This window comes from Phaenicophaeus curvirostris, chromosome 5 (genome assembly GCF_032191515.1).
Source record: "Phaenicophaeus curvirostris isolate KB17595 chromosome 5, BPBGC_Pcur_1.0, whole genome shotgun sequence".
Taxonomy (NCBI): Eukaryota; Metazoa; Chordata; class Aves; order Cuculiformes; family Cuculidae; genus Phaenicophaeus; species Phaenicophaeus curvirostris.
Window position 1 is genome coordinate 10,677,631 of NC_091396.1, and position 26,319 is coordinate 10,703,949.

A 26,319-nucleotide genomic window follows, 5' to 3' on the forward strand; every position below is an offset into this window, starting at 1 on the left:
AAACTAATATGCTGGTAGCCAGACTGCAGCATGAAGTCCAAATCTCAGGGTGATTTAAAATACAATTACCAGAGGTCCCCAAGTGAAGGGTAGAAATGAAAGCAGAAGTCAAACCAAAGCTATTTTGCTGTCACACTCTCAGTACAAATACAATGCATTTTATTACTTCTTACTGCATAGTTTTGCTTGAAATTGGAACAGAAGTCCTAAATTTCATAATGCTCCAAGATAAATGCATAGACAACAGAAATCCATTCATAACAATTCAACAAAAAAACCAACTAAATCAGTTCAAGGCAACTACAAAATAAACAGATTTAAAGACAGAAAAAACACTCTTAAAAAAATTAAAATAAAATCACCTTAGTTTTACTTTCTCCAGGTTTTTTTTGTAGCAAGTAACTTTTCCTTCTCCCTTCATTCAATTAATATTCTGCAGTACAGTATTATTTAGCACTTTCTATCTCACTCTTTCTGATCTTGTCTTTTTTATTTTTTTGTCAGACAAACTAGAAAAGGCAAAGGCACTCTAAAGAAGTTTCCAAGATAAAAAGAACTTCAGATCAAGAATAATACTAATTTCTGAGTCCTCTGGTAGTTTTATTTTATTCTCCCTGCAATATCTACATCAATCCCAAGTGGATAAGACTAACTTTAGAGATTTCTGAGTATTCTTATATCAAGACCACATCAATCTTTAAAATACATGGATTCTATGAACTTAATTTAACTGACACAGAAAGGAATTATGGCGAACTGCTGCAATTGAATAAGCAGATATGACTTATTATAAAATGCCTTGCTATTAAAGTGGTTTCAGAGAACTGGAGCCAATAGACACTGCTTAGGAATTGTCAAACATAACCTTCCTAGTGCAATAGCAATTGCATATTGGAAGATGTATTTCCATCCCAGCCACACCAAGTAGGGACCGTTACGGATTCAGCAATCTGTTTGCTGCTTCCTTTAAACAAGGTGCCACTAAATTGCCTTGTACCTGTGGAAAATAGAGCCTACTAACTTTTACAAGACAAAAACTGTCAAAACAAACATGAAAACTACAACCATCTTCCTCAACTGCTTACATTCTTATGAATGGGTTTCTTTAACATTAGTAGAGAACATCAACATCTTAGACTACAAGAAATGTGGCTAGTTATTTCAGCATTCTAAAATCCTGCCAACGATATTTCTTGCTCTATAAGTAGCCTACTGGCACTCTTCCTGCAGAAGACCAACCTACTAAACTACAGCACAGCTTCAGCTCAGGGTCACAAGTTGTTCTGACACCAGCAGCTGACCTAGAAGTGTGTCTGACATCAGAGACATTGAATAACAGCTTCTCAAATGGCAGGAGACCGAAAAGGTTACAAATTCTGTATGCGTTGACTAAGAAATACCTTTTTGCAGCTGCAAAGGAGAAAAGATAACCTGAACACAAAGAAAGGTGAGTCCCTGCAGGCAAGGAAGGGGCAGGGAACACAGTCAGTCCTGCACTGTACACACAAAGAAGACATTATCAGCCAATTCTTGAATTGAATTAAATGATACAATCACTACAGAAATAGAAACAGCTACAATAAATTTGAAATAATATCAAATGCAACAGAAACTATCGATCTTCTTTGGGACAAAGATCGAAATGTCAGACTATTTTTTTTTAGTTAATGAGTATTCCAGACTACCAAAGCCTGAAGATGCTGTTTTGATCAGCATTCTTCTGCTGAATGGATTAAAAAAGAAATTACATTTCTCAACATCTGGTGAAAGATCAGGTTTCCAAGGAGATGAAGTCTGGGCCTTGGATAAGTAGCCTGACTGCATTTTTCCAACAAAGTGAGGTAAAGAAAGGCAGGTGCAATATGCAGTTCATGCCAGTGAGCTATTCATCTTGATAGCCACACCATAGATGTATGCAGATAAAACAACAATTTGATAATTACACCTGGGATCTCTTCCTCCCACAAAAAAAAAAAAAAAATCAACTCAGAAATAAAACTGAAATAGGCTTTTTAAATAACTTAGTACACTTACTCTTAATAAGAAATGCACTCTTATTTTTCAAGCAAATCATTTTGTGTTCTGTTTCAGTGTCTTGAGTTTCACCTACACAACACCACAGGAGTACGCAAAAGTTGTATGTACAGATTGCTGGGTTTCGTTTGCTGTTGTTATTTGAACCATACAAATGATGAATTTGTATTTGATCTAACTAAAACTGGAACAGATTTACTACTGCAATGCAAATCTACCACATACATACATACATATATATATATGCATCCATGCATATATACGCACACACCAGGAGGAGTATACCTCTGCTTTAATTTTCTCCATTATTACACCATTATCTAAAAGCTACAGCAACTCTTAAAAAGACTGAAAGACAGATTGAAAGCTCTTTCACTGTCTTCCTAAACGCCACAAAACACCTCCAAACCATAGACACAAGTTTCTATGGGCTGATCAAGCAGAGCTGTCAACACCCGGAAGCAAAAGTCAATGCCGAGTTCCAGTCAGAATCATCTCAGCTACAACATTAATCAAACCAAACTATTTTAGACTGAAGTTTTTCAAGTACGGTAACAGTCAACAATGAAAGTTTCAAACCATGCTTAATGTACTAAAGTAAATAGAGTAACCTGAAGTATTCTTTGTGTTCTGTAAACTTACTGAGAACAAGGAAGCTATGCAAGCTTAAAAATATGTATTTATTTTAGGCTCCTCTTTGCAGTCATTTGCATATTATATGCCTTTTCACATTTTTAATGAAGACAAACTTCAAAGAACTTTACATTTTCAAATACTTGAGAACATAGGTACCTGCTCTTTACTACTTTGGTGCCCTCTTTCAAAAGCAGAGCTAAGCAGAAAACCAATGATAAAGGTTTAAAATGAAAAGCATACAAGTCATAGAAATAAAAAAGAAAACCACTAAGGGATGTGCCAAATTCACTTTGTTTTCCTTAACAATGTATTCCTTCAGGTTTTCCTGTATCTCCTATCAAAGCGTAACCACACAGACAATTGTCTCTGTGCTGAAAACTGCTTAAGATATTGAATTTAAGCATAAAAACAGAGCTTCTTTATATATCTAAACTAATCAACCCACATGTCTCATGGTATTTCCAGTGTGCTTGATATCAATTCACTTTGAAAAATGGTCTTACTCATATGCAGCACACAGGCTGCAGCTATGACATTAGTTCTCAGCTTTGTCATCATATTCTTGCAAAGTTCTAAGGAGCTGCGTATAACTTCAAGTTCTACCAAGTAAATTCAATCGCTGTTCCTACTCCTGGCTTCCCAAAAGAATGTCAGAGAGCAGGTATTTGAAGGGGGAAAAAAATAATCTCCAATAAACTCCCCCTAAAAACATCACCTTCCCAATACATCCTCAATAATGGTCCCCAAATACAGCGGGTATCTCGGTAGCAGGTGGTGACAGTGACATGGAGGCAGTCCCCAACTTCAGCACTGGCTTATGGAATCCCATGTACAGTTAAGTTAGTTTACTGACACCCCCATGCCACCCCAAAGCGCCCTGTAGGGAAGAACAAAACAGTACAGCTATCCCATCTGTGGTACTTCCTTCTTGCCCAGGCAGTCTCCTGGACAAGAGACTTCTTTACAGACCTTGAGTCTATGCAGCACCATCCACCACGACTGTCACACAGACAGACGATGAAAATGCAGTGTGGAAGAGAATATGGGATAATACAGCATATTATCTGTGTTATTACTGTGCATTACTCTATAACCACAATGTTTTATTGGGTTACTTTACAGTCCATTTCTACAAGTAGGCATGAAAAAATAGGAATGGTCATGAGAAACACAAACCCACAAAATTGAGAAGCAGTAAAACTTTCCCTTTAACAGGCAACTGTGGTTTAAAATATTCAGATGAGAAGTCTATAGTTTCTGACACTTCAAATAGCTATTTACATTTGCATATTCCTAGAGCACACAAAACACACATTCTTTCGAGGGCAGAGCTTAACCTCAGCCTTCTGCAAGACCACGTACAAAGACAGTTAGATAGTATTAAGTTAATTAAAACAACTTATCTTTTTTTTCCCCTACAAACTTAGTTGTCATCTCTGTATGATCTGTTCCTCCCATTTTAAAAGTCTTTTTCACAGAAGAGATATACTAAGAAGAGATATACTAAGCAGGCAGGCATTTCAATGCTAACCGATTAAAAAATTACATTTTAAATTGTGGGGTTTTTTTATTTTGGACATTCAAGGACCAATGTTTTCAAGAAATTCCTACTTAAAGACTGACTGTATTTCTTAAAGATATTCAAAATGGCTTAAAAAGCCGATCGCTCTCTGCAGTTGTGCCTTTCTACCTCCAAGAATAAGAAAATTCTTAGAAATTGCTGTATGCACATCTGCCTCTAAAGCAAGAAAACATACCCACTCATTTCTTCACCATTATTTTCAAGTATGAAAACCTTTCCAAAACTGTTATAATTGATACACCAAAGTAACAGAAGCCTCAGCAATTAAAAGTGCAAACTGATTCCTCTGCCTCTCCAAGCACAAAACTCCCAGTCTCAGGAAGCCACCTTAACATTCCTAGTAATCTATATTCACTGTCGAAGAAAACATCCTCCTGTTGACAGTCAGGATGCACATCCAGCTGTAGGAAACAGCCTTAGGAGCAACAGCACCAGGGATCACTGACTCAGGACCCTCGGGCTCACCACCAAACATTCGGGAGGTAACCCAGCTGCACCGTTAGGAAGCAAGGAACCCACAGCTGTGGGAACGGCTCTGGCTGCCCGCAGGTAGGGCTGGCCTGGGCACAACAATCACAACCCATAGAGATTTCCAACCACAACCATCATTTTGGTGTTTGACACACACAATCCCGGGCCTCACCTAAAGCAAGCTTTATCTCAAGGCACCTGAAGGTCCATGGGATCAGCTGCAGGACGGAGGTCAACAGGACCCATTCCTGCTACAGCGGAAGGGGCACCGAAACCTCTGCTGAGGGACTTAAATCAGCCTCCACACCCCAAACCCAGGAGCAGGAACAAGCCTGGCATGGCCCTCACAGATCCCTACGGCTGCCCCTGCCCCTGTCCTCCCCATACTTGACAAGGGATGCCCGGGCAGCGGGACCCAGGCCCCAGTTCTGCTCCAGCTCTGCCCCCGCCCCCCCCTTGCCCACAGGGGATGGGCGGGCAGCGGGACCCCGGCCCCAGCTCTGCTCCAGCTTTGTTCCCGTTCTCCCCTCGCCCCAAAGCGATGCACAAGCAGCGGGACCCAGGCCCCAGCTCTGCCCCCATCCTCCCCTCGCCCCAAAGGTATGGCCGGGCAGCCGGCCCCCAGCCCCAGCTCTGCTCCAGCTTTGCCCCGTCCCCCCCTCGCCCACAGGGGATGCGCGGGCAGCGAGACCCCAGCCCCAGCTCTGCTCCAGCTTTCTCCCTGCCCTCCCCTCGCCCACAACGGAACCGCAGACAACAAGACCCCAGCCCCAGCTCTGCCCCTGTACTTTCTTTGCCCCACGGGGAATGGGCGGACAGCGAGACCTCAGCCGCACCCTGCACCCGTCCTCCCCTCGCCCACAGCGGATGCCGGGCAGCGGGACCCCGGCCCCAGCTCTGCCCCTGTCCCCCCGTCACCACCGGGCATGCCCTGGAGCGGGACCCCGGCCCCACGGGGAGCTGCGTCCCCGGCGCCGCCCGCGGAGCTGCCGCCCCGCCGCGAGGGCCGCCGCCCGGCAGAGCGCAGCCCGGCACCGCCGCGCCCCCCGCGGCTCGGAGCCCCCCGGGCCTGCCGGGGGACGCAGCCCCGCCGCACCGCGCCAACCCCCGGCCTCCCCCCAGTCCCCCGTTACCGGCTCGGCGCCAGCCCCGCGCCCCCGGCGGGGAGGGAGGGGGTCGCGGTCCCTCGGCCACGCGAGCGGCGCCCGGCGCAGGCAGCCCCCGTCCCTGACCTACTTTCCGCCTGGCTTGCCACCCAACGGCGCACCACTAACCTACTTTCCAGCCAATGGCGCCCTCCTCCGCACCCAGACCGGACGCGCCCGCCCGCCAACGGGCGAGCGGCTCCGCGGCGCCATCGCCCAATGGGCGGCGGCCGAGCGGGCAACGCCCGCCCTCCCGCGCCGCAGCGAATCGCCGGCGCCCCCCCGCGGGAGTGACCAATCGGGAAGGCGGAGGGCTGGTTTGGTCCCGCCCTCGCGGCCGGGAGCGGAGCTGATTGGCGGAAAGATGGAGGGAGGTGTGGCCGCGCGGGACCCGGATGTGGCGGAGCTGGGCCGGGGGGCGCCCGCGGCCCCTCCGCGCTGGGGCTCGCCTGGGGCCCGCGTGACGTCATCCCGCGCCGTGACGTCACTCACTGAGGGGCCGGGGGCCAGTGCCCGGGGCGGGGGGTTTGAGGTTGGGCCTCGCCTCCCTCCGGGTGGTTTCCTGTTACAACAAGTGGAGTATTTTTGATTTAAGCTAAGTTTCATGTAAGTAATGGTGTTTTTTGGAAGTTAGACAGAAGGTCCCTCACGTTTTCTTTCTTTCAGTGTATTTCCAGACGTTGTTAACTCTTTGGAGGTGCTAACGCCTTGTGTTCAGTGTGATCTGTGCTGAACACATGTCTCTTCTTCTGTAATCACCTCTCTTTGCAGCCTTTCCCTGTCTCAAATGCAAGGTCAGGCAGAGCTGGCTCCAAAGCTCCAAAACAGCAAGAGATGTGACTGTTGTGAAGTTAGTAATAACATTGAGATTAGACCTTGGAAAGTAATAGAATATGCGTAAGGTTTCTGGGAAGAACTATGCGTATGCATGTAAGTGGGAAATATACTAAATCGTGGAATCATAGAATAGTTTGGGTTGGATGGGACCTCAAAGACCATCCAGCTCCAACCCCCTGGCATAAGCAGGGACACCTCCCACCAGACCAGTCTGCCCAGAGCCCCATCCAACCTGGCCTTGAACACTGCCAGGGATGGGCCAGCCACAACTGGGCAACCTGTGCCGGGGCCTCACCACTCTCATTCCTCTTTATGTCTAGTCTAAATCTGCCTCTCTCCAGTTTATAGCCACTCCCCCTCATCCTATCTCTACAGGCCTTTGCAAACAGTCCCTCCCCAGCTTTTTGTAGGTCCCCATCAGGGAATGGAAGGTTGCCATAAGGTCTCTTCTGAGCCTTCTCTTCTCCAGGCTGAACAAGGCCAACTCTCTCAGCCTGTCCTTGTAGGGGAGGTGCTTCAGCCCTCTGATCATCCTTGTAGCCTCCTCTGGACCCATCCCAACAGCTTCATATCCTTCTTGAGTATTCTGTAACCAGTTCTTGGATTGATGGAGATTGCTCCCTCATGTTGCCCAGGTCTGATAAAGGGTGCTTGCTTTCTGAAACTCCAGAACAAGTCTTGGAGAGTTTTATTTGCTGGCATTTTTTGGTATCACCTCAGTGACAAGGACAGGGTGCCAGAGCTTCCCTACCATGAGGTCACCATCGTCACCTTGTGATGGTGCATGTCTTTTAGCCCAGCACTACCTCAGCTGCATCCATGGACTGCAGTGTTGTGCTTGATTTTGTTGACCTGCCTTGGAAAATCCTGGCTTTGTGTCTACCTTGCAAGAGGAGACTGAGGGTAGACCTCATCACAGTGCATTGCTTCCTCACAAAGGAAAGAGGAGGGGCAGGCACTGATCTTTTCTCTAGTGACCTATGATAGGACCTGAGGGAATCATGGGAAGATGTGCCAGGTTTAGGTTGGATATTAGGAAAAGGTTCTTCACCCAGAGGGTGGTGGGAGCACTGGCGCAGCTCTCGAGAGAAGTAGTCATGGTGCCAAGCCTGACAATAATAAATAAGCTTTTGGACAACTCTCTCAGACATGTGGTGTGAATTTTGGGGTTGTCCTATGCAGGGACAGGAGGTGGACTCGATGATTCTTGCGGATCCCTTCCAACTCAGGTCATTCTATGATTCTTTTTGTGCCTGTACACAATCTGATGTGGCATTGCACACTGTACTTCGTGAGTCTTCACACAATGGCCTCACTGCACCTTTCATGATATTTCAGAAGCACACGTGTGATGCTGCCATCAGTTACATTACCATAAATGCTCCATCATCTCCTAATGTGAACGTATAATGCCAATGCTGTTTGCAGCAGTGATTTTATTCAGCGTGTGAAAAAGGCCAGTGATGGAATATAGTAAAGCTGTCTACTACACAATGTTATGGTCTAAATTTAGCTAACACATGCAGCAGTGCTGGCATGTAAAGGGGATGTGTTGCAAGGACATAATCACAGCGTAGATGCTTTCAAATGCAAACATTTGCTAAATGTGATTATATTATTGCTACATCAGATTACCATTGCAACATGATAATTGTCTTAACATTTCCTGTCCTGTGATGCCACCTCACAAATGTTTGGTTTACATTTACTAGTATAACATCACCAGGGAAGCTTGGATTGCAGCATGATCACATCACAGCATGGCTGTGGTTGTTCCCATCTACTATCGCAGAACACAAACTCATCCTATGACAGCATTAAGGTTTGGCTTCCACCTAATCGAGTTGGATCTCAGTACAGCCACAAGTGGCCCCTGCTGGATGCAAACTTCCTGTTCACATCAGGATATCCCTACTCCAGGGAGAACAAATTAAATAAAATATGGTACATTAGCAAGATGTGTTACCATGAAGAAAAAGGAGAAAATGCAGCTTGCTTTCTTTTTTTTTTTTTTTTGGGGTGCTGCTTTGATTTGTTTAAGTGCACAGAAGTTATGGAGGTGGAGAAATCTCCTTGACTACTTCTATCTCACAAGTCTTTGTAGTTTGCAACATTCTTTCTACCCACCTGTGGAAATAATATTCCTTATGGACTCAGTCATATACTGTCTGTTTTAATGAGCCCAGTGACTGTTTTAGGGAATGATGCCAAGAGTAATGATCTTTAGCTATTTCTCTAGGAAAGCAGCTTAGCAGGCCATATGTCATATTTCCCAGTAACTGAATGTTTTGAATTGTTTTTATACTGCAGTTTCTATTAATGAAATATTAAAGAAAATAACGGCATCTGGTTAATCACATTCTGATTTTCAGCATGTAAGGGTCTATATCAATCCTTTCTTTAAAATAGATTTTAAGATCAGTGCAGGGAATTTCTCTCTGTAGGTCAGTAAGAATATTATACCTTAAAATTTTAAGGGTGCATAGTTTATCACTGAAGAGCTAAGAAATGACAGTTTGAAGTTACGTCTCAACCTGAGTTCAGCTACTGTCGCCAGAAAAGAGTTTGCATCACCCTTCTGCCATGCATTCCTAAACACAAAAAGCAGATGAAGGGGTTAGGCTTGAGCAAAGGTAGAATGCTTTCTCCTTATAGGGCAGTACCTGAAGGAGCTCTTGAAACTGAGACCACACCACAAACTGTGGAATCTGCTAGAATGAACAGCTCAGTTGTGTGCTGTGCTCAGGGTACTGTGCACTGATGTGTCTGCTGCAATAGGAAAAGCATTTCCTCATTCAATCAGCTCTGACCTGATCATTTTCAGATTTTATGCCTTTTTTTAATTAGACAGTAAATTAGGTCTTAAGCTGAAATTTAGCTGCCTCATTGACTTGTGTTAATGGTTATACCATGTTTAAACACTCCTTTCTAGCTTAAAATTACGATTTTAAAACAGGAAGAGAGAGTGCTGTGTGGTGATTGTTCTGAAAATTGTCTTTTATTAATAGAATGTTAGAACAACTGCCCTATGTTCCAACCAGTTATTTTTCTTTACTGTATTCACATTTGAGTGCTACAGTAACAACATTCCTGGTCTTAGGGTTTTGACTTTGTGTCAAGAGTAGAGGGTATAATCTTCATTTAATGCAGCCTTCCTAAGGTATAATAAGGCTATGTATCAGTGGTTTCACTTTAAAATCCACAATCTTTAATTAGGTTTTTGAAGCCAGATATCTAGTTGCATGCACAAACAAGAGTCTAGTTTTTCAAATGATAACTCAAAAACTGGTAATTTTTTTGGTTGGTTGGTTTTGGTTTTTTTCAGGGGTTTCCTTCAAACAGTCCCTGATGTATCTCTGGAACAACAGATGTTCAGAAGTAACCTGCCAAGATACTCCTTTGATGTTTTAGTTTTGTTTTCGCTGAAGCATGAATCATGACCCCAGTTAGAGATAGGAAGGGACAGAAATATGTGAGTTTTTGTAAAATAGTTTTGAGATAGTTTTATGTGTTTATCTTCTAATGTCTTTCAGAATATGTCTAAGATGTGCTATAATATTTGAGCACCTAATTGCGGATCCATCCACTTTACAGCATTTTATACAGGTTTTTGTTTATAGATTTTCAGACATGCAATATTAACTTTCCTGCCTTACCATTTTATCCAATCTCTTCCTTTGACTCTTGACATACAGGCTATGATCTTACCTGCAGCAGAAGTTATAATTCATAGAAAATTAGCAAGACTTGAAAACTTGAATACCTGGCTTTCTTGTTCATTTATTCTTCAAAAATCCCAGAGATGTAAGAGCCATATTTCTCACTGTTACACAAAGCTGGTATGACAGAAGAAATTGGAAACTGTGGCTTGGAACTATTTGAAGACTGATGCAAAAGCCCTCACAATAGTTGTCTGTTTACTATAGTCTGTCACAGCTCATGTGTGGCTGGCTCAATCCTCTTTAAAACAAAAAAATTATCTTAATGAGCTATTGCTTACTCACTTTTTTTCAGGATTCTTCAATTTCTTGAGATATTACAACACCTAAGCCAAAAGAATATTAGGGTTTTGTGCTTTTGTTTGTATAAGCACTTGTTACTGTAAAGAGTGTATACTTACTCCTACCACTATTTTTCAAAATCTGAGCATTAAAGCAAAAATAGAAAGTAAGAAATGGCTTTTTCGTGTACTTGCTTCCTTCTGAACTTTTAAAAATACATTCTTTGTCCTCACCTTTGTCATAATTTCGAGGGCTAGAAGCTTGTTTCAGAGAAAAAGAGAAGATTCTTATACAATCCATTGATTTCAGCCCTGCGGTCTCTAAAAACACCAATTAATATTCTGAAACTCAACAGAAACTCAGAAAAGTTGGAAATCCAATATCTGGCAGCATAACAAGAACAGGAAGAAGAATCTAATGAGGAAAATGAGGCTGAAGCCAGGGAGTTAAGAAATTCGAAGTACTTCTCTGCAATATATTTTCAATCTTTATGAAAGGCTCAGGAGGAAGAATTTCTATCTTTATCTGGATTCAAACTTAATGGAGGTCAAAGCACTTTCAGAGTTTTTGCTTCATTAAATATATATGGAATTTAATTAGGTTTTCAGAGACTGGAAGACTAAACTTGAGAGATGGTAAATTTTAAATATGTTAATAAAATTCTGTTGAATTAAATATTTTAAATGAAATATTTTAAAGGTTAAAGTCTTTAGGAATAGCAACATTTTTCCATTAGGGGCTTGTTGTCCTATTGTTATTTGTGTTTTTCTAAAATTTTATCAAAATATTTATTATAGTTTTATTTACCATTTTTGTTGATTAAAAAATCACTATCCATTCTTGGAGTAATTTTGATTCAACGCCATATTACTTTCTGGGTTTTTCACTCATCATATATAAACCTAGAGTTAGCTGGTGTGAGATTCTTGCCTCCTCCCACAAAAAAAATACTAAAATATGCTAGAAACCATTTTCTTAAGAAAGAATTATACCAAAGACACTTTTGAAATTCTTAGCTGCATTTCGTTAGGATTTGGTGCATACACTGAGATCCAGGATGGATTTCTCCTTATCTATCTGGCACCCCTATAAGAGTGGTAGTAGCTTCACTTGAACAGATAATCTTTCTCTTAGAACACTGAAAAAAAATCTGTTGGGCATTAGTTGCTGCATTTCAGGGGCGTAACAACATTCCTTTGGCAGGGTAAAGGTTGATTTATTGTTGGAATAAAGCTTCATTTAAGAATAACAAAATCTATCAAATCTGTAAGCTGAATTTCACAGAACAGCCAGAGCAAGACAACAGATATGCAGCTTTGACTTGAAATGAGTGTAAGAATCAGCAAGGGAAAAAAGCAAGAAGACTTTTCTAATGGAAATGAACAGTGGAAACTTTTCAACCAGCCTTGTTTTGTTTGTTTTAACGGGTTAAGAAGAAGCAGAATCAGTTGAACAGAAAGGGATTGTGGAACTCTAAATGTCATTTAAATATTTGAAGAGCAATTTTTTTTTTAATGAATTAACAGCCACAGACTCTATTAATTAAGTGAGTATAATATCTCCCCATTTGCAGATTGGAAAAACAGGCCTAGAGACAAATGAGTTGGCCAGGGTTACACCCGCATACTAAGTCGGACACAAAGCCACAACTAGAACTGGAGTACCTTGCTGGAAGCCTTCTACAGAGCTTGGCAAGCCACTCGGGACCTCTGCTTACTTTTTCATATCAGTTACACAAAGCATTTTAGCTGTTTTCCAAATACAAGGAAAGTATGATGCTTAGGACATTACAAAATATTTAAAAACTAGGGGCTTGATTCTATTTTCAGTTAGTGCTGACAGCTCTAATACAATCATAAGATGGTTTGAGTTGGAAGGGCCCTTAAAGACCATCTAATTCCACACCTCCTGCAGCAACGCCTCCCTACAGACCAGGCTGCTCAAAGCCTCATCCAACCTGGCCTTGAACACCTCCAGGGATGGGGCATCCACAACTTCCCTGGGCAACCTCTTCCAGTGCAGATTGCTTACAAGTCCACTGTTTTATTAGAGGATGTTATAATTTGAATCCATTCCTTTAAGATTTCCAGGTAGACAGGCTAAAATATGGCAGTGGGAGAATGATTTTGTTTGTTTGTTTGTGTCGTATTGTAATTATACTAGACCTTATTCTGAAGTTTTTAATTAATTCTTACATAGTCAAAATTTGGCATTGATTTCATAGTGATGCCATGTGGCATTTGGAGTAAGGTGTACAAGATTAAGCACATGACATAGCATGTTCCCTCAGCACTACATGTTTCTATACCCCTGACAGTGTTTTAAGGTAACATGCAGTCAATGTTGCGATTAGCTGGAGACAGCAACCACCTTTTAAAAAGAAAGAGCAGCAGATCTTCCATGTTCACAATCAGCCATGATTTCTCTATTGTATCCTGACAATTATTTAAGTAGTCTATTAATATTGCTTTGATGCTCACTGCTAAAGAAGCAACATTTTCATTGCCAGAGAAAATGCATGCTATTTTAAAGACAGGAAAAGCAGACTGTTTCTGAGGCTTATGGGTATATCAACCAGTAGGTGTGCCTGGAGTGTTGTAAATGGGAAAGGTGGGAGGACTCCAACTTGTTATTAGTAGATGTAGAAAGACAGGAAGTACTTAGGGAAGGTTTCCCTCTTGTTCTGTGTTCCAGGGAAGTTATTCAGCCAAACACATGAATCACAAAGCAGACTAAAAGGGAGTTTCTGTGTGACATGAAAACAACAACTGCTTTTTAAAGCCTGAACAGTCAAACAATTTAGTGCTTATGTTCTGCAGCGTATTTTTCATGGGGAAGTAGAAACCCCAGGAATGTTTGACAATGAAAAGTCTTAGTGCATGAAATGTGAAGTTTATATAAGAGATAGCATCTTACTCATCAGCTGCTCTATTTTAAGCTCTGCTTAGCATGGGGACTTTAATTTTGTGATCTCTTTGGACAGCAGCTGGTACATGAGACTTTTACATTGGCTGACATCTTTACAATCTAAAAGATAGTTAACATAATCCTGTAAAGTCTATTCTCACACCCATGCTCAGTCACTCATATTCCATCTTAGTGTATTATTTTCTCCCACGCACATTTTCTGTCCATTTCATGTTTAAAAAAAAAAAAGGTCAGTGTATCAGTATCAACGGCATTCAAGTTAGTCCACGGTAATGTTTTCCTGTGATGTGATCTAAATATATATATACAGCATATGCCATAAAATGGATGTGCTATTTCAGTGACTGAAAAAGGCAACGAAAAGGAATCCATAGTAACGTATGTTGGGAATAAATTCCCGAGACTAGCACAAATAACAGAAAAGACAGTATGTCTTAATTAATTATGTACAAAGACAAGCTACATACATGATTTAGATTCATTTGAAAATATTTACATGGCGTAAGTGTGAAATGGATGCCAAGTTACAACCTAATTCCAAAATCTTACAATTATCAAGTACTTTGTCCTAGGACTTTGTCTATCTGTTGAGGAAAAGAGGAAAGTCTTTTCCATTTGTGTGGATTTTGGATACCTGTCAGCACTAAACAAATGATACAATGGTCATGACAGAAACTGAGGACACCTGTTCCTGAGGATGCTTGGGAAAAAGATTGATGAGAAGGAAGGACAAAATACAGGACACTATTGAGGTATGGCAGGCGTTGGACCCTTGTACACAGTACGAAGTTGAGCTGCTTGTCCAGCCAGCCCGCAGTGCTTTTTCCTTGTCTTCCCCCATCTCCATATACCATTCCTGGGCCCCACCAGCACTTGAGCCCTGATAATATTTGCTTGACTTGCATGCTCAAGGAGCTATGCACTAGGGTATGTGAAGAGGGGGAACTGAAGCTGGGAAGTAGAAGAATGTCACACTGATGACTGCAGGTGCTGTAAGGGTAATTTAACTCTTTTCTCAACAGAAGAACTTGGCTAGGAAAGGTAGTAGGCTACTTTGCATATTTTATTTCATGCATGAGTGAACTACTTGCATTGTATTTTGCATGTTCAGCTCACCTTGGTTGTTGAAATTTTAAGTACCAATGTCGTACTAAATGTATTCTCACCAGAACTGTTGCTAAAATGTGTTGGGTTTTAATGGAAGGAATTTAATGATGGAAAATGAGGGGACTTTAGTCACCACCTCTTCACCATTAGTGGTAGCCGGGAGACAGACTCAGTTCAATTCCTCTTTCATGTTGGAATTTTATCAGCCACTTGTTTCTCCTGCAGCTGACCAAACAGCTGTAGCCCCAGAACAATCTGGACTGACTGATCTTAAAGGGTGAGCTCAGACTTCCAGCCTGGTTTTCACTGTGTGCAGTACATGCTTCTAAGTCTGCAAGTCACATGAAGTGAAGTTTCAAAGAATCAGAGAATCACTAGGTTGGAAAAGACCCTCAGGGTCATTGAGTCCAACCGTTCCTATCAACCACTAAACCATGCCCCTCAGCAACTCGTATACCCATCTTTTAAATACCTCCAGGGAAGGTGAATCAACCACCTCCCTGGGCAGCCTCTGCCAGTGTCCAATGACCCTTTCCATGAAAAATTTGTTTCTGATGCCAAGACTGAGCCTCCCCTGGTGGAGCTTGAGGCCATTCCCTCTTGTCCTATCCCCTGTCACTTGGGAGAAGAGGCCAGCACCCTCCTCTCCACACCCTCCTTTCAGGTAGTTGTAGGGAGCAATAAGGTCTCCCCTCAGCCTCCTCTTCTCCAGGCTAAACAACCCCAGCTCCCTCAGCCGCTCCTCGTAAGGCCTGTTCTCCAGCCCCTTCACCAGCTTTGTTGCTCTCCTCTGGACTCTCTCCAGAGCCTCAACATCCTTCTCATAGTGGGGGGCCCAGAACTGAACACAGGATTCGAGGAGTGGTCTCACCAGTGCCGAGTACAGAGCGAGGATAACCTCCCTGGACCTGCTGGTCACGCCATTTCTGACATAAGCCAAGATGCCATTGGCCTTCTTGGCCACCTGGGCACACTGCTGGCTGCTGTTCAGTCGCTGTCAACCAACACCCCCAAGGCCTTCTCCTCCAGGCAGCTTTCTAGAGAGACTTCTCCTACTCTGTAGCACTGCACAGGGTTGTTGTGCCCCAAGTGCAGGACCCGGCATTTGGTCTCGTTAAACCTCATGCCATTGGTCTCAGCCCAGCGGTCCAGCCTGTTCAGATCCCTTTGCAGAGCCTGCCTACCCTCCAGCAGATCAACATTTCCACCCAGCTTAGTGTCGTCCGCAAACTTGCTAAGGGTGCACTCGATGCCTTCATCCAGGTCATTGATAAAGACATTGAACAGGGCTGGACCCAGCACTGAGCCCTGGGGAACCCCACTTGTAACTGTCCTCCAACTGGAGTTAACTCCATTTACCACCACTGTCTGGGCCCGGCCATAAAACTAGTCTTCCACCTAATTTGCTGTGAGTCTTGACCTTATTGCATTGCAATAAATTTGTACTTGAAGCAAAGCTACCTCACGTGAATCAGGTCCCACCCTCTCCACACCCACTGCAGTGACTTCAGAAATATGAATGTTAATTATGTGCACGTCACTGGGAGTGGCATAAATTTTAACTATTACTGTATGTTGCACTTCTTTCATATTCATCTGATGTTTATATTTCATAGAAACATAGAATGGTTGGAAAAGACCTTTAAGATCATCGAGTCCAACCATCAGTCCAGCCCTAGTAAGATCGCCACTAGGTCATGTGCCCAAGTGCCACATCTACTCATCTTTTAAGCACCTCATGGGATGGTGACTCAGCCACCTCCCTGGGCAGCCTATTCCAGTACTTGACAACCGTTTCAGTGAAGAAATTCCTCCTAATATCCGACCTAAGTCTCTCCTGGTGCATCTTAAGGCCATTTCCCCTTGTCCTGTCACCAGCTTCGAGGGAGAAGAGACCAAGACTCACCTTGCTACAGCCTCCTTTTAGGTAGTTGTAGAGGGCAATAAGGTCTTCCCTCAGTCTACTTTTCTCCAGACTGAACAACCCTAGCTCCTTCAGCCACTCCCCAAAAGGCTTGTGCTCTAAACCCTTCACCATATCTGTTGCCATTCTCTGGACACACTCCAGCATCTCGATGATGATCTGATTCAGGCCACAAATCTTAAATTTATGGCTTTTATGGAATGATTTCTACCAAAAGAAATTAGTTCTCTTTTCTTTGTGAACGTTTATTTTTCTTTTAACTTCTGAAAAAAATAACTAGTTCTCAGTGAGCATGAGGAGCAAAAAGGTATTCTTCAACACTGTGGGATGAGAAAGAGTATGAAAGTGACCTGCTACACTGTTCATCTTAGACATGGCATAAACCTGTCCATAAACCTGTTTAGAGACAAGCAAAGAAGGAAATAGGAGGACTAGCCTGGATAATATTCATGCTGTTCTTTAATCAGTCCTGTTGAAGTTTCTCGAAACTGTGATAATGCTGTTTGAACATGGAGTCAGTCAGAGTGAGTGGAAGGAGCATAACTAAAATGTTTATTGTTGCCAGATAAATAAGAGGCCAGGCGGCTGCCTCATGTGCCCAGGGCAGCGTAGGCGGTGCAGTCTAAGCAGGTGCTTATGGCCTGCTTTGAGGGCTACAGATTTCTTGAGGATATGTTAATCAACCAATTTTAATAAACACCAAAAACCTGCCAGTTTTTAAATCAACATATGCCAGCGGTCAGTTGAACTCATCTTGTATTACTCTGATGATTTTCACATAAAGTTAATGAAATTTGAGGTACTCTGCATATTCATTTACAGTGTTTATTTCCCTTGCCATTTCTTGGCTTGCTTGAATGTGTGGGAGGTTTTCTATACTTATTTAAAAATATCATTTTCAGATGTCCTATGTATCAGCCTGTGGGAAAAAAGATTGAGAAGCAACACGTGAGATTACAGGGACAAACTTGCAACACCCAACAAAATAAAATCCTACTCAGTGGTTCTTCACATGCTCCTCCTGCACGCTCTCTTGGTCAGAGAGCTGAACCAAGCTGGAACTGCCTTCATGTCAAATTTTGTATGATACCTACAACTCTTTTCCTTCTATGAAAAGAAATTCTGTGCTAAAAGTCTTCTCTGACTTTTTAGGAGACTAATCATCCTTTTAGGGATGTGGTTTTCTACAGTTATTTTAGACTCGATCTTTTAATTAATTCGAAGTCCAAGTTGGAAGTAGCAGCTTGGGGTAGCCAATTATTTTGAATTTCCTTGGATTTGCTCCCATAATACTTATGTTGTGTCATACTTAATTATATTGATGGCACAAAGTAGTGTACAATTTTTTCCTATGTAATTCTTTTAATTTTGTCTTGGAAACTGCTAAGCCTGTCACGAGTAAGGCCTATATCATGCCTAGGCTAATTCTAATTAAATATAAAATAGCCACTGAAAGTACAGTTTCATCCAGCTCCTTTTACTCCAGATTTTAATGACTGTTCTCAAATGTGGTTTTTATGGTTTAATATCAGCTATTGGTTACATAACTACAAAATCTATGAAAAAAAATAGAAGATATACAGCATGAATAAATTCCAGGCATGAAAGGTTTAGTAAAAGCAGATAAATATATTCATTACAGCATACACTTCGCTGCACTTATGGACCAAATGTCTGCTTTTCAGAAAACTGATCTACATCTCATTAAGTCAATTGAAAGACTTCCCTAAGTGATCTTTGGATCAGATTTTTGGTAAAAGAAGGAAATGTTCTTGTGTGTTTCTTTCAGGTTTTATGTGTTGAATTGGGAACTTGATGCAAAGCTGTTCAAGCCGAAGACAGTATCTCTAAGTACACAGATGAAATTATTAGTAAGTAAGTAATGAAATGCAGTCCACAAAAAAAGCTGAAAGATTGCCAGTGCTCCTAGCTTCTCAATGCACTCTTAGGCTGCTTTTGTATTTTACTAGTAGATACCTATTTAGTACAAAAGTATTCACTAAAAATTATAGGGCAATGTCATGCATGGAAGCAGAAGAGATCCACAGGCTCACAAAATTGCTTCAGACCAAAACCTTTCTTTCCAAGTGAATTATTTACTTAAACATTTCAGTATAAGGCTCTCTGTCCTTTTGTTGATTTCTACCTAGATGAGGATAATGTCACTTTACTTTCAGCAGTGCTTCAAAGCATCCTTTTTAATATTTTTAAAATCTCTCAGAATTCTCCACTGAAATGCAAGATAAAATTGAAAATCATCATCACACTCTTTTTGCCAGTGTTCTGTTGTGGCACAACTTATTCTTCTTTTATATTGTCTTTTTTTTATGGTAGTAGGTACTAGCTTGAAGTTCAGAGGATAAAAGGTTAAAATGGTGCAAATAATAATATGAGATAAACATTAATTATATTAATTAGACAATATGGAGATTTTGCCATTAATGAAAAAACAGACAACTCAACCTCTATTCAGACATTTCTACCTATTGCATTTCATGTTTCTCATGGATATTGTATAAGTGAGTTCCCAAATATGACTCAGAAAAAAAAGTCATCACACACAAAATGCTGATGTGAATGGGAAAGGCTGTGGATGTAGTCTCTCCTTGGACTTCAGTAAGACCTTAGATACAGTTTCTCATAGCATTATGCTTAGGAAACTGTCAGCCTCTGGCCTGGACAGGCGCACACTCTCCTGGGTGGAAAACTGGTTGGCTGGCCGGGCCCAGAGAGTGGTGGGAAATGGTGTGAAATCCAGCTGGAGGCCAGTGACAAGTGGGGTTGCTCAGGGCTCAGTGCTGGGTCCAGCCCTGTTCAATGTCTTTATCAATGACCTGGATGAAGGCATCGAGTGCACCCTTAGCAAGTTTGTGGACGACACTAAGCTGGGTGGAAGTGTTGATCTGCTGGAGGGTAGGGAGGCTCTGCAAAGGGATCTGAACAGGCTGGACCGCTGGGCAGAGTCCCATGGCATGAGGTTTAACAAGGCCAAATGCCGGGTCCTGCACTTGGGGCACAACAACCCTGTGCAGTGCTACAGACTAGGAGAAGTCTGTCTAGAAAGCTGCCTGGAGGAGAGGGACCTGGGGGTGCTGGTTGACAGCGACTGAACAGCAGCCAGCAGTGTGCCCAGGTGGCCAAGAAGGCCAATGGCATCTTGGCTTGTATCAGAAACGGTGTGACCAGCAGGTCCAGGGAGGTTATCCTCCCTCTGTACTCAGCACTAGTGAGACCGCTCCTCGAATCCTGTGTTCAGTTCTGGGCCCCTCACCACAAGAAGGATGTTGAGGCTCTGGAGCGAGTCCAGAGAAAAGCAACGAAGCTGGTGAGGGGGCTGGAGAACAGGCCTTATGAGGAGCGGCTGAGAGAGCTGGGGTTGTTTAGCCTGGAGAAGAGGAGGCTGAGGGGAGACCTTATTGCTTTCTACAACTACCTGAAAGGAGGTTGTAGAGAGGAGGGTGCTGGCCTCTTCTCCCAAGTGACAGGGGATAGGACAAGAGGGAATGGCCTCAAGCTCCGCTAGGGGAAGTTCAGTCTTGACATCAGAAAAAAATTTTCATGAAAAGGGTCATTGGGCACTGGCAGAGGCTGCCCAGGGAGGTGGTTGAGTCACCTTCCCTGGAGGTATTTAAAAGATGGGTAGATGAGGTGCTGAGGGGCATGGTTTAGTGGTTGATAGGAACGGTTGGATTCAATGACCCTGAGGGTCTTTTCCAACCTAGTGATTCTGTGATTGTGTGAAAATGGAAATGTGAAATGTAGCCAAGATTCTGTTGGAACAGTAGAAATGAATTCTCTATAGGTTACGTCTTGTGTAAGCCTATGGAGTCCATTTGGATTTTGTAATAAATTATATTTTAGTATGGTATTTAAAATATATTACTGCTATTGCAGTAATTAGTATAGTGCAATAATAATTCCCATTAGGAGGGAGTTCTAGTATGCTAGATACTGTAGCAGCAAAAGAGCTAAAGAGGTAATATTTTTGAAAGTGTTTAAGCAGCATGGGAACCTATTCCAATTTTTTAAAAAAATTAGGCACTTGGAAGACAGTATTTTATTGAAAGCCTAATATTTCATCTGTATAATTCATTTCAAGAATGGTGCAATGGAATTTCCTCAAATTTATCCTGTTAAAAGGTTACAGTTTAACTGTAGGATTTGGAGATTTCCATAGGCATAATAATGACATTTCAAATAGTTAGTGTAATTGATGTACCCTTCACTGAGCATCTCTGCAAAGGTATGCAAGGTAGCTCTGAAACTGAAGATTCAAATAAGGTGACAAAGTAATTGCAAGAAAACATTGTCCAGAGAGTATCATCATTTTTCATAGCATTAACCTGAATCTGAATTTAAAATTTTATGAAGACTTGAAAAACAATTGTGGTAAATGGGGGAGACAGATGGTAACATAGTGAAACAGCAGATCATGCAGGTGAGAAACAGTGAATGTGTATTACATTCAGATCAAATGGGCCCGGCCTGGAAGGTTTCTTTATTTTTGGCGTACAATTAGTCCTAAGCATGTGTTAGTTATAACGGTGTCTGGGATTCCCAGCATCTTGTCTAAGGAATTCCATTAATTATTTTTGCAAGTACAACTGCCAGTAGAATTATATTTAAATTTTGTCTGAACTATTTACAACCCTGGTCAGCACAGTTGTGCTGACAGAAATTTGCAATATATTTATGATCTAAGTATCTGTGTTCTGCAGAAAAGATGTAGACAAATGGACAAAGAAGACAAGAAAATGGTGTTTGTCATAAAAGTCTGCAGAATTAATCTGTCATTGTTTTATAGTCCCTTGGAAGGTAAAGCTGACAAATCTTACATGCTATATGGAATTCTATGGACCTACAGAAAAGAAAGGGCAAACCAAGTTTTCCTTAAGAATGTTAAGCCTTGTGGATCCATATGCCTTCACTGCATGATTTTAAAGCTTGTATACAAGTCTGTGATGAGCTCATTTTAGGATGTGTGGAATTCTCATTTGGATCATCTAGGCATATAAATTGCTGTGCCTCAGAAAGACTGCTGACTTGGAGGTGAACTTGGCCTTTCTGAAGCCAGGAGGAGAACTGGAAGTGAGTTCTGATTGGGCTGAAGAAAAGCAGAAGGGCAAAGAGGGAAGTCTGATCGGTTTGTCTAATGATGCTAATGCTCCAAGAGTGAGTGAGTATCTGGTCATGCTGACATGTTTTGGCTCTTTTGACTCATTGCACACCTGTGTAATATAAGTAACATGCGTTTATGTTGTCATTTTTCGCTGTGTATATAGTTGTCATATTATCTTCCAAAAAGATGTAATTTGTTGAGATGTCTTAGTGAAAAGATTTTACTTCTGTTGTTGGTTTTAGCTTACTTTTTACAGCAAGGAATATATGTTTTCCTTTTTTCCAAAGTTATCTCTTTTTGAGGATGGCTGTGTTTAAAGGACTGTAATTGTGGTTGGTTAAACGATGTATTGTGGTTTTGGCCTGTCACAGACAAGGCAGTTAAAGATGCACGTACCTTGTTATTATAGTTACTATAGGCAGATAGTTTGGTCAGTAAATCATCAGCAGATTGATTGCTTGTCTTGAGTATTTCTGTGTCTGTTACATTTGGGGTTTTCTCCAGATGATGAGAAAACATCCTTGGTGATGTTTGGTACAGGCTGACACAGATGTCCCTGGCCATTGGTTGCATAATCTCTGTAACTACAAACTTAGTCTAAGAGAATCCTTCATTGGGGCCTTTTTTAGTCTTTTCTTGCATATTGTTCCTATTCACATAGTAAGCATTTTTATCGTGTTTTGTCTTTGCTTTTCAACTAACTCAGATGCACTCAGTGCTTTAAAAACAAACCTTTATAGGCATTTCCCTTTTTTTTTTCAGTGAGAAGCCATACTATATGCTATGTGCACTTAAGCATTCAAAAGGCTTTGTGGACTTTGCTTTCTATGTTGTTAATGCATTTGGTACAGATTCAGCTGGCTTTCATGTATAGCAAATTCATCATATATCTATTTTCTGTCTCTCAGCACCTCTGCTAGTTTGGTGTTGGGATTTTATATTTCCATGGTTACAAGTAGTTAGAAAGGTTCTGTTAACACCAAAGGCAGAGTGATTGTGTCTTTTTCTGCTATAAGAAGCATAAAATTAACAAAATATACTATATATATATAAGAAAAGACTATTTTTAACATTACAATAAAAACTTCCAAAGTTAATTTTCATTCACAGAAAAAGCGTTTGAGCTTTTTGCCACCATTATGAATGCCACTTTATTTTAAAAGCTGAGTTTCTGAAGGCAGTGGATTTAAAGCAAACAATGCAGGTTCAGACCTATCTTATAATTAATCACCAACGAACATTAATTATTAGTGCATGTACTATTGTTTGTTTTCAAAGAGGTAAGAAGCTTGCTAACTTGCTGAAGAGCACAGATGTAAACTCATCCAAATCAGACTAAGAATTTCAGATCTCAAAATGCTGCACGTCTTTCTAACAAAAGCCTAACAGGAAGCCCTTTCTGATTTTCAGATCTCATCTCTGGTCAAAACCTAGATTCTTCCTGATAAATAAAGGGCAGAAAGTTGCACCTTCTGCGAGCGGATAAGAGATGTTGCACTTAATAGAAGAAGGCAGCTGGAGGGAACAGTCTTTTTCTGAGAAGCTTTCTTCAGGTAAGTTTAAACTAGTAGAAGGTTTGAGGATTTTTATAAGGAATAGGTTTAATATAGCTGTGATTTTCTATAGTGTCTTGCAATGAAACACTCTACACCGAGGAGAGTTTTTTGGATCTTCCCTAATCAGAACAGGTAGTGAGATCCTGAGGGCAGAGAGGTGAGAGGGAGTCATAAAAGGAAGCTAGGGAAAAATCTGTAATATGAAGAGAAAATCTTGCATACTAAGAAGGTTTTGTACAGTGATAGAAGCATTGACTGGAACTGCAGAAAGTGATCCTACTAAATGGTGAAATAAAGCTCTGCCAGGGAAAGAGCGTGAGACTGTCTGTCATCACCTATATAGAGTTGCTGCATCAATGCATGCAGCAAAAGCACTAAAATCTTCCTAACTGAAGACAGAACTCCTCCTTTTCCTTTCTCTTTGACAGTTTTCTTTTTAGCTGAAGACACTAAAATTGCTGAATTACCAGATCAGTAGAAGTATAAGTTGCTCATATGGTAAAATACCTAGTAACACTGTAAAACATCTAGTTGTTCAAATAGGACAGCCACTGGAGAAAGAAATATATTAATGGAGGAAATGTGTCAGAAGCACGTCTTTATTCTCAAAGTGTATTATGAATGTTAATGAATGTTCAAAGTCCCAGTGGAGTGCATAGGCACACTTGTTATATTCAGTAATAATGTATGAGAGATGATAACTGTATTACTATAAAATGTAACTAAACAATTCTGAGCAGAAACATAGTCCAAGTACTCATATGAACAATCACTGAACAATGGAATGATAGAACTCCAGCATGATAGTTGTGCTGGTTACTCCCCACTGGTCAAGAGTGTAACTAACTGCCCTAAACTCACAGATGTTAGATTGTCAGATAATGTGTGCATGTCTGTGATGTTTTACATGGCAATAATGATTTCTTACATGTGTAGAACAATATATTATGTATAGCAAATGTCAAGACCATGCTTCCAATCTAAATGTCCGTTCTGCTGTGAGTCCAGGGAGTGAGATTTGTGGATCTGAACCTGGCTGCTAGGTTGTGGCAAGGTGCTGCAAATGCCACCAAGTGGAAAAGACTTACTCCAAAAAGGGAGTATAATAGTAACAAAGAACAAAATGGGCTGGTGTGACTTTCTGACAGCCTATTTCAGATGAAACTATGATTTTAGCAGCTAGTTCTGCTGAATTGGGTGCCAAGAAATACCATCTCTTGAGCCTCTGGTTTTTCTGTTTGCCAGATTCAAAGTTCTTAAAACAGATGCATTAAGTTGCTCCCAGGAATGTCTGGGTTTTTTTTTAACCAAGGGTTAAATTTGCCAGAGTTGGTGGCTACCACTGCCTTCATTGTAGAGTTTTCTCCTAGCAGTGCTCTTAGAGAGATGAAAGCGTTCCCCGAGTGTTCTGTGACTGTATTTTTATTGAAATATGAGCAATCTGGTTTAAACTTCTTCAGAGTACATCTATAAGAACAGCAGTGCAGGACATTCCAAATGTTCCATGCAGTAATTGCCTAAATAAAACAGCTAGAAAAGGAAAGTGGTTGGTAGCAGTGTAATTAGTTTGTGTGGAAGCCTTCTGATATCCTGTAAATTGGTATCATAAGCTCAAATTATGAGTATGATCAAACCAATCCTTATTGTCTTGAGAGTGGGAAAATTATACCACTTTGGAATGTAAATGGAACTTGGAAATTAATTAATTCTAAACTTACTGTGCAGGAAATCAGAATACACTAGTTTATTAAAATATTCTAGTATTTTCTACTATTTCATTACTTAAGTGTGAAGTGCTTCTAAAATTATTAGTATCATTCAGTCCTATGGCTGACAGCAGTAGAACTTGTAAGTAGCTTGTGAATCTATATGTATAAACATAAATTCCATCCCTCAGAGTGGTAGCTTTGTTATTTGGCTGGAAAACAGATACTGGCCTCTACAAATGGCAAAAAAGCATTTTCTAATAGCATAGTTCTCCAGGAAATGAAAGTGGCAATACCTCTCCTTATTTCCATCACAGCTTATGGAACTCCTGACAAAGATAAGATGAAGACTGTTTACTATAAAAGCAAACACAGATATTGTTCTTGGGGATGGGAGGTTAGACCTGATCCTTTTCTCAGTGCTTCAGATGATAGTTAGATTTAGAATTTCTGACTCTGGTCACAGTTTGGGGTAAGTCCCTCTTTGGCATAATTCCCGACCATACTGTAAATATGGCTGTGTGAAGAGCTCTTTAGTTGTTTATAGGCCATTTACTAGAATATTTACACTTTAAATTGGGAGAATATTTGTCTGCAGTGCCCATGGGAACATCTGTTTATTCTAACTTGCTTTGATACACGCTCTCACTTGTCCAACTATTCTCAGCATTCAGAAAGCAAACCTTTCAGGATGCAGCTGTTTATTTTATCAGGAACTTTTATTAAGGTTCTAAACTCAGCTGCAACCCTCTGATTTCCATGAGAGGCCGAGGCTCAAAGATGATCCCTCTCTAGGGTTGTTTTCAGAGGATCGGGAAGAGAAAATAAGGAAATCTTTTTTGTTATAGAAAAAAAATTAAAAGTAAGCTTTCTTGTTATTCTGCAATATTTTTACAAGTTTCCATTATCATTTTTCACTCTGCACAGATATCTTAAAACCACTTAAAGCAGATTACTTTCCATGTTGCCTGTATACCTTAGCAGTGCTTATCCTAGAGTTTCACTGTGGCTGTTGTGTTTGCTAGAGCAGTTTCTGGTCTTGCTAGGACCTCACTGTGCAAAGCAATTTACAGTACTCGCTTGTTCATGCAGTCAGGTTCTGGTGGTAAAGGTGCAAAGGTTATCATGGAAGCCAGGAGGCTTTCCATTTAACAAATTCTATTATTTTTTTCTGACTCATGAAGGACAGTTTAATATTTATATGTTTATATTTTTGTGCTGGATAACAAGCCTAGAATTTATGAATTACATACAAGAATCACCTTAAAGGAAG

General features: G+C 41.2%; 2 protein-coding genes and 1 long non-coding RNA gene across 8 annotated transcripts in view; 2 read left to right on the top strand and 1 right to left on the bottom strand.

The window, feature by feature from the left end:
- BMAL1 (basic helix-loop-helix ARNT like 1) overlaps positions 1-6,071 on the bottom strand; it is a 57,955-nt gene extending 51,884 nt beyond the window's left edge. For 4 of the 6 annotated variants that reach the window (XM_069857533.1, XM_069857531.1, XM_069857532.1 and 1 more), the window contains exon 1: positions 5,857-5,974. The gene's annotated coding sequence lies outside the window, so the exon portion shown is untranslated. The other 2 variants (XM_069857528.1, XM_069857529.1) reach the window with 2 other exon arrangements.
- Positions 5,121-5,954, top strand: LOC138720774 (basic proline-rich protein-like). Its single transcript, XM_069857117.1, has one exon. It carries the CDS (start codon positions 5,121-5,123, stop codon positions 5,952-5,954), a length of 834 nt encoding a protein of 277 aa, XP_069713218.1.
- Positions 6,072-6,264: 193 nt separating the features above from the next.
- LOC138720647 (uncharacterized) overlaps positions 6,265-26,319 on the top strand; it is a 35,040-nt gene continuing 14,985 nt past the window's right edge. The window contains exons 1-4 of the long non-coding RNA XR_011337450.1: positions 6,265-6,474; positions 18,455-18,540; positions 21,673-21,841; positions 23,195-23,337. This is a non-coding gene — a long non-coding RNA (uncharacterized lncRNA). The remainder of the gene's footprint in view (positions 6,475-18,454; positions 18,541-21,672; positions 21,842-23,194; positions 23,338-26,319) is intronic.

What these genes read in the sequence shown, in the direction of transcription:
- LOC138720774 (XM_069857117.1), top strand. Translation starts at nt 5,121, where the DNA reads ATGCCCGGGCAGCGGGACCCAGGCCCCAGTTCTGCTCCAGCTCTGCCC.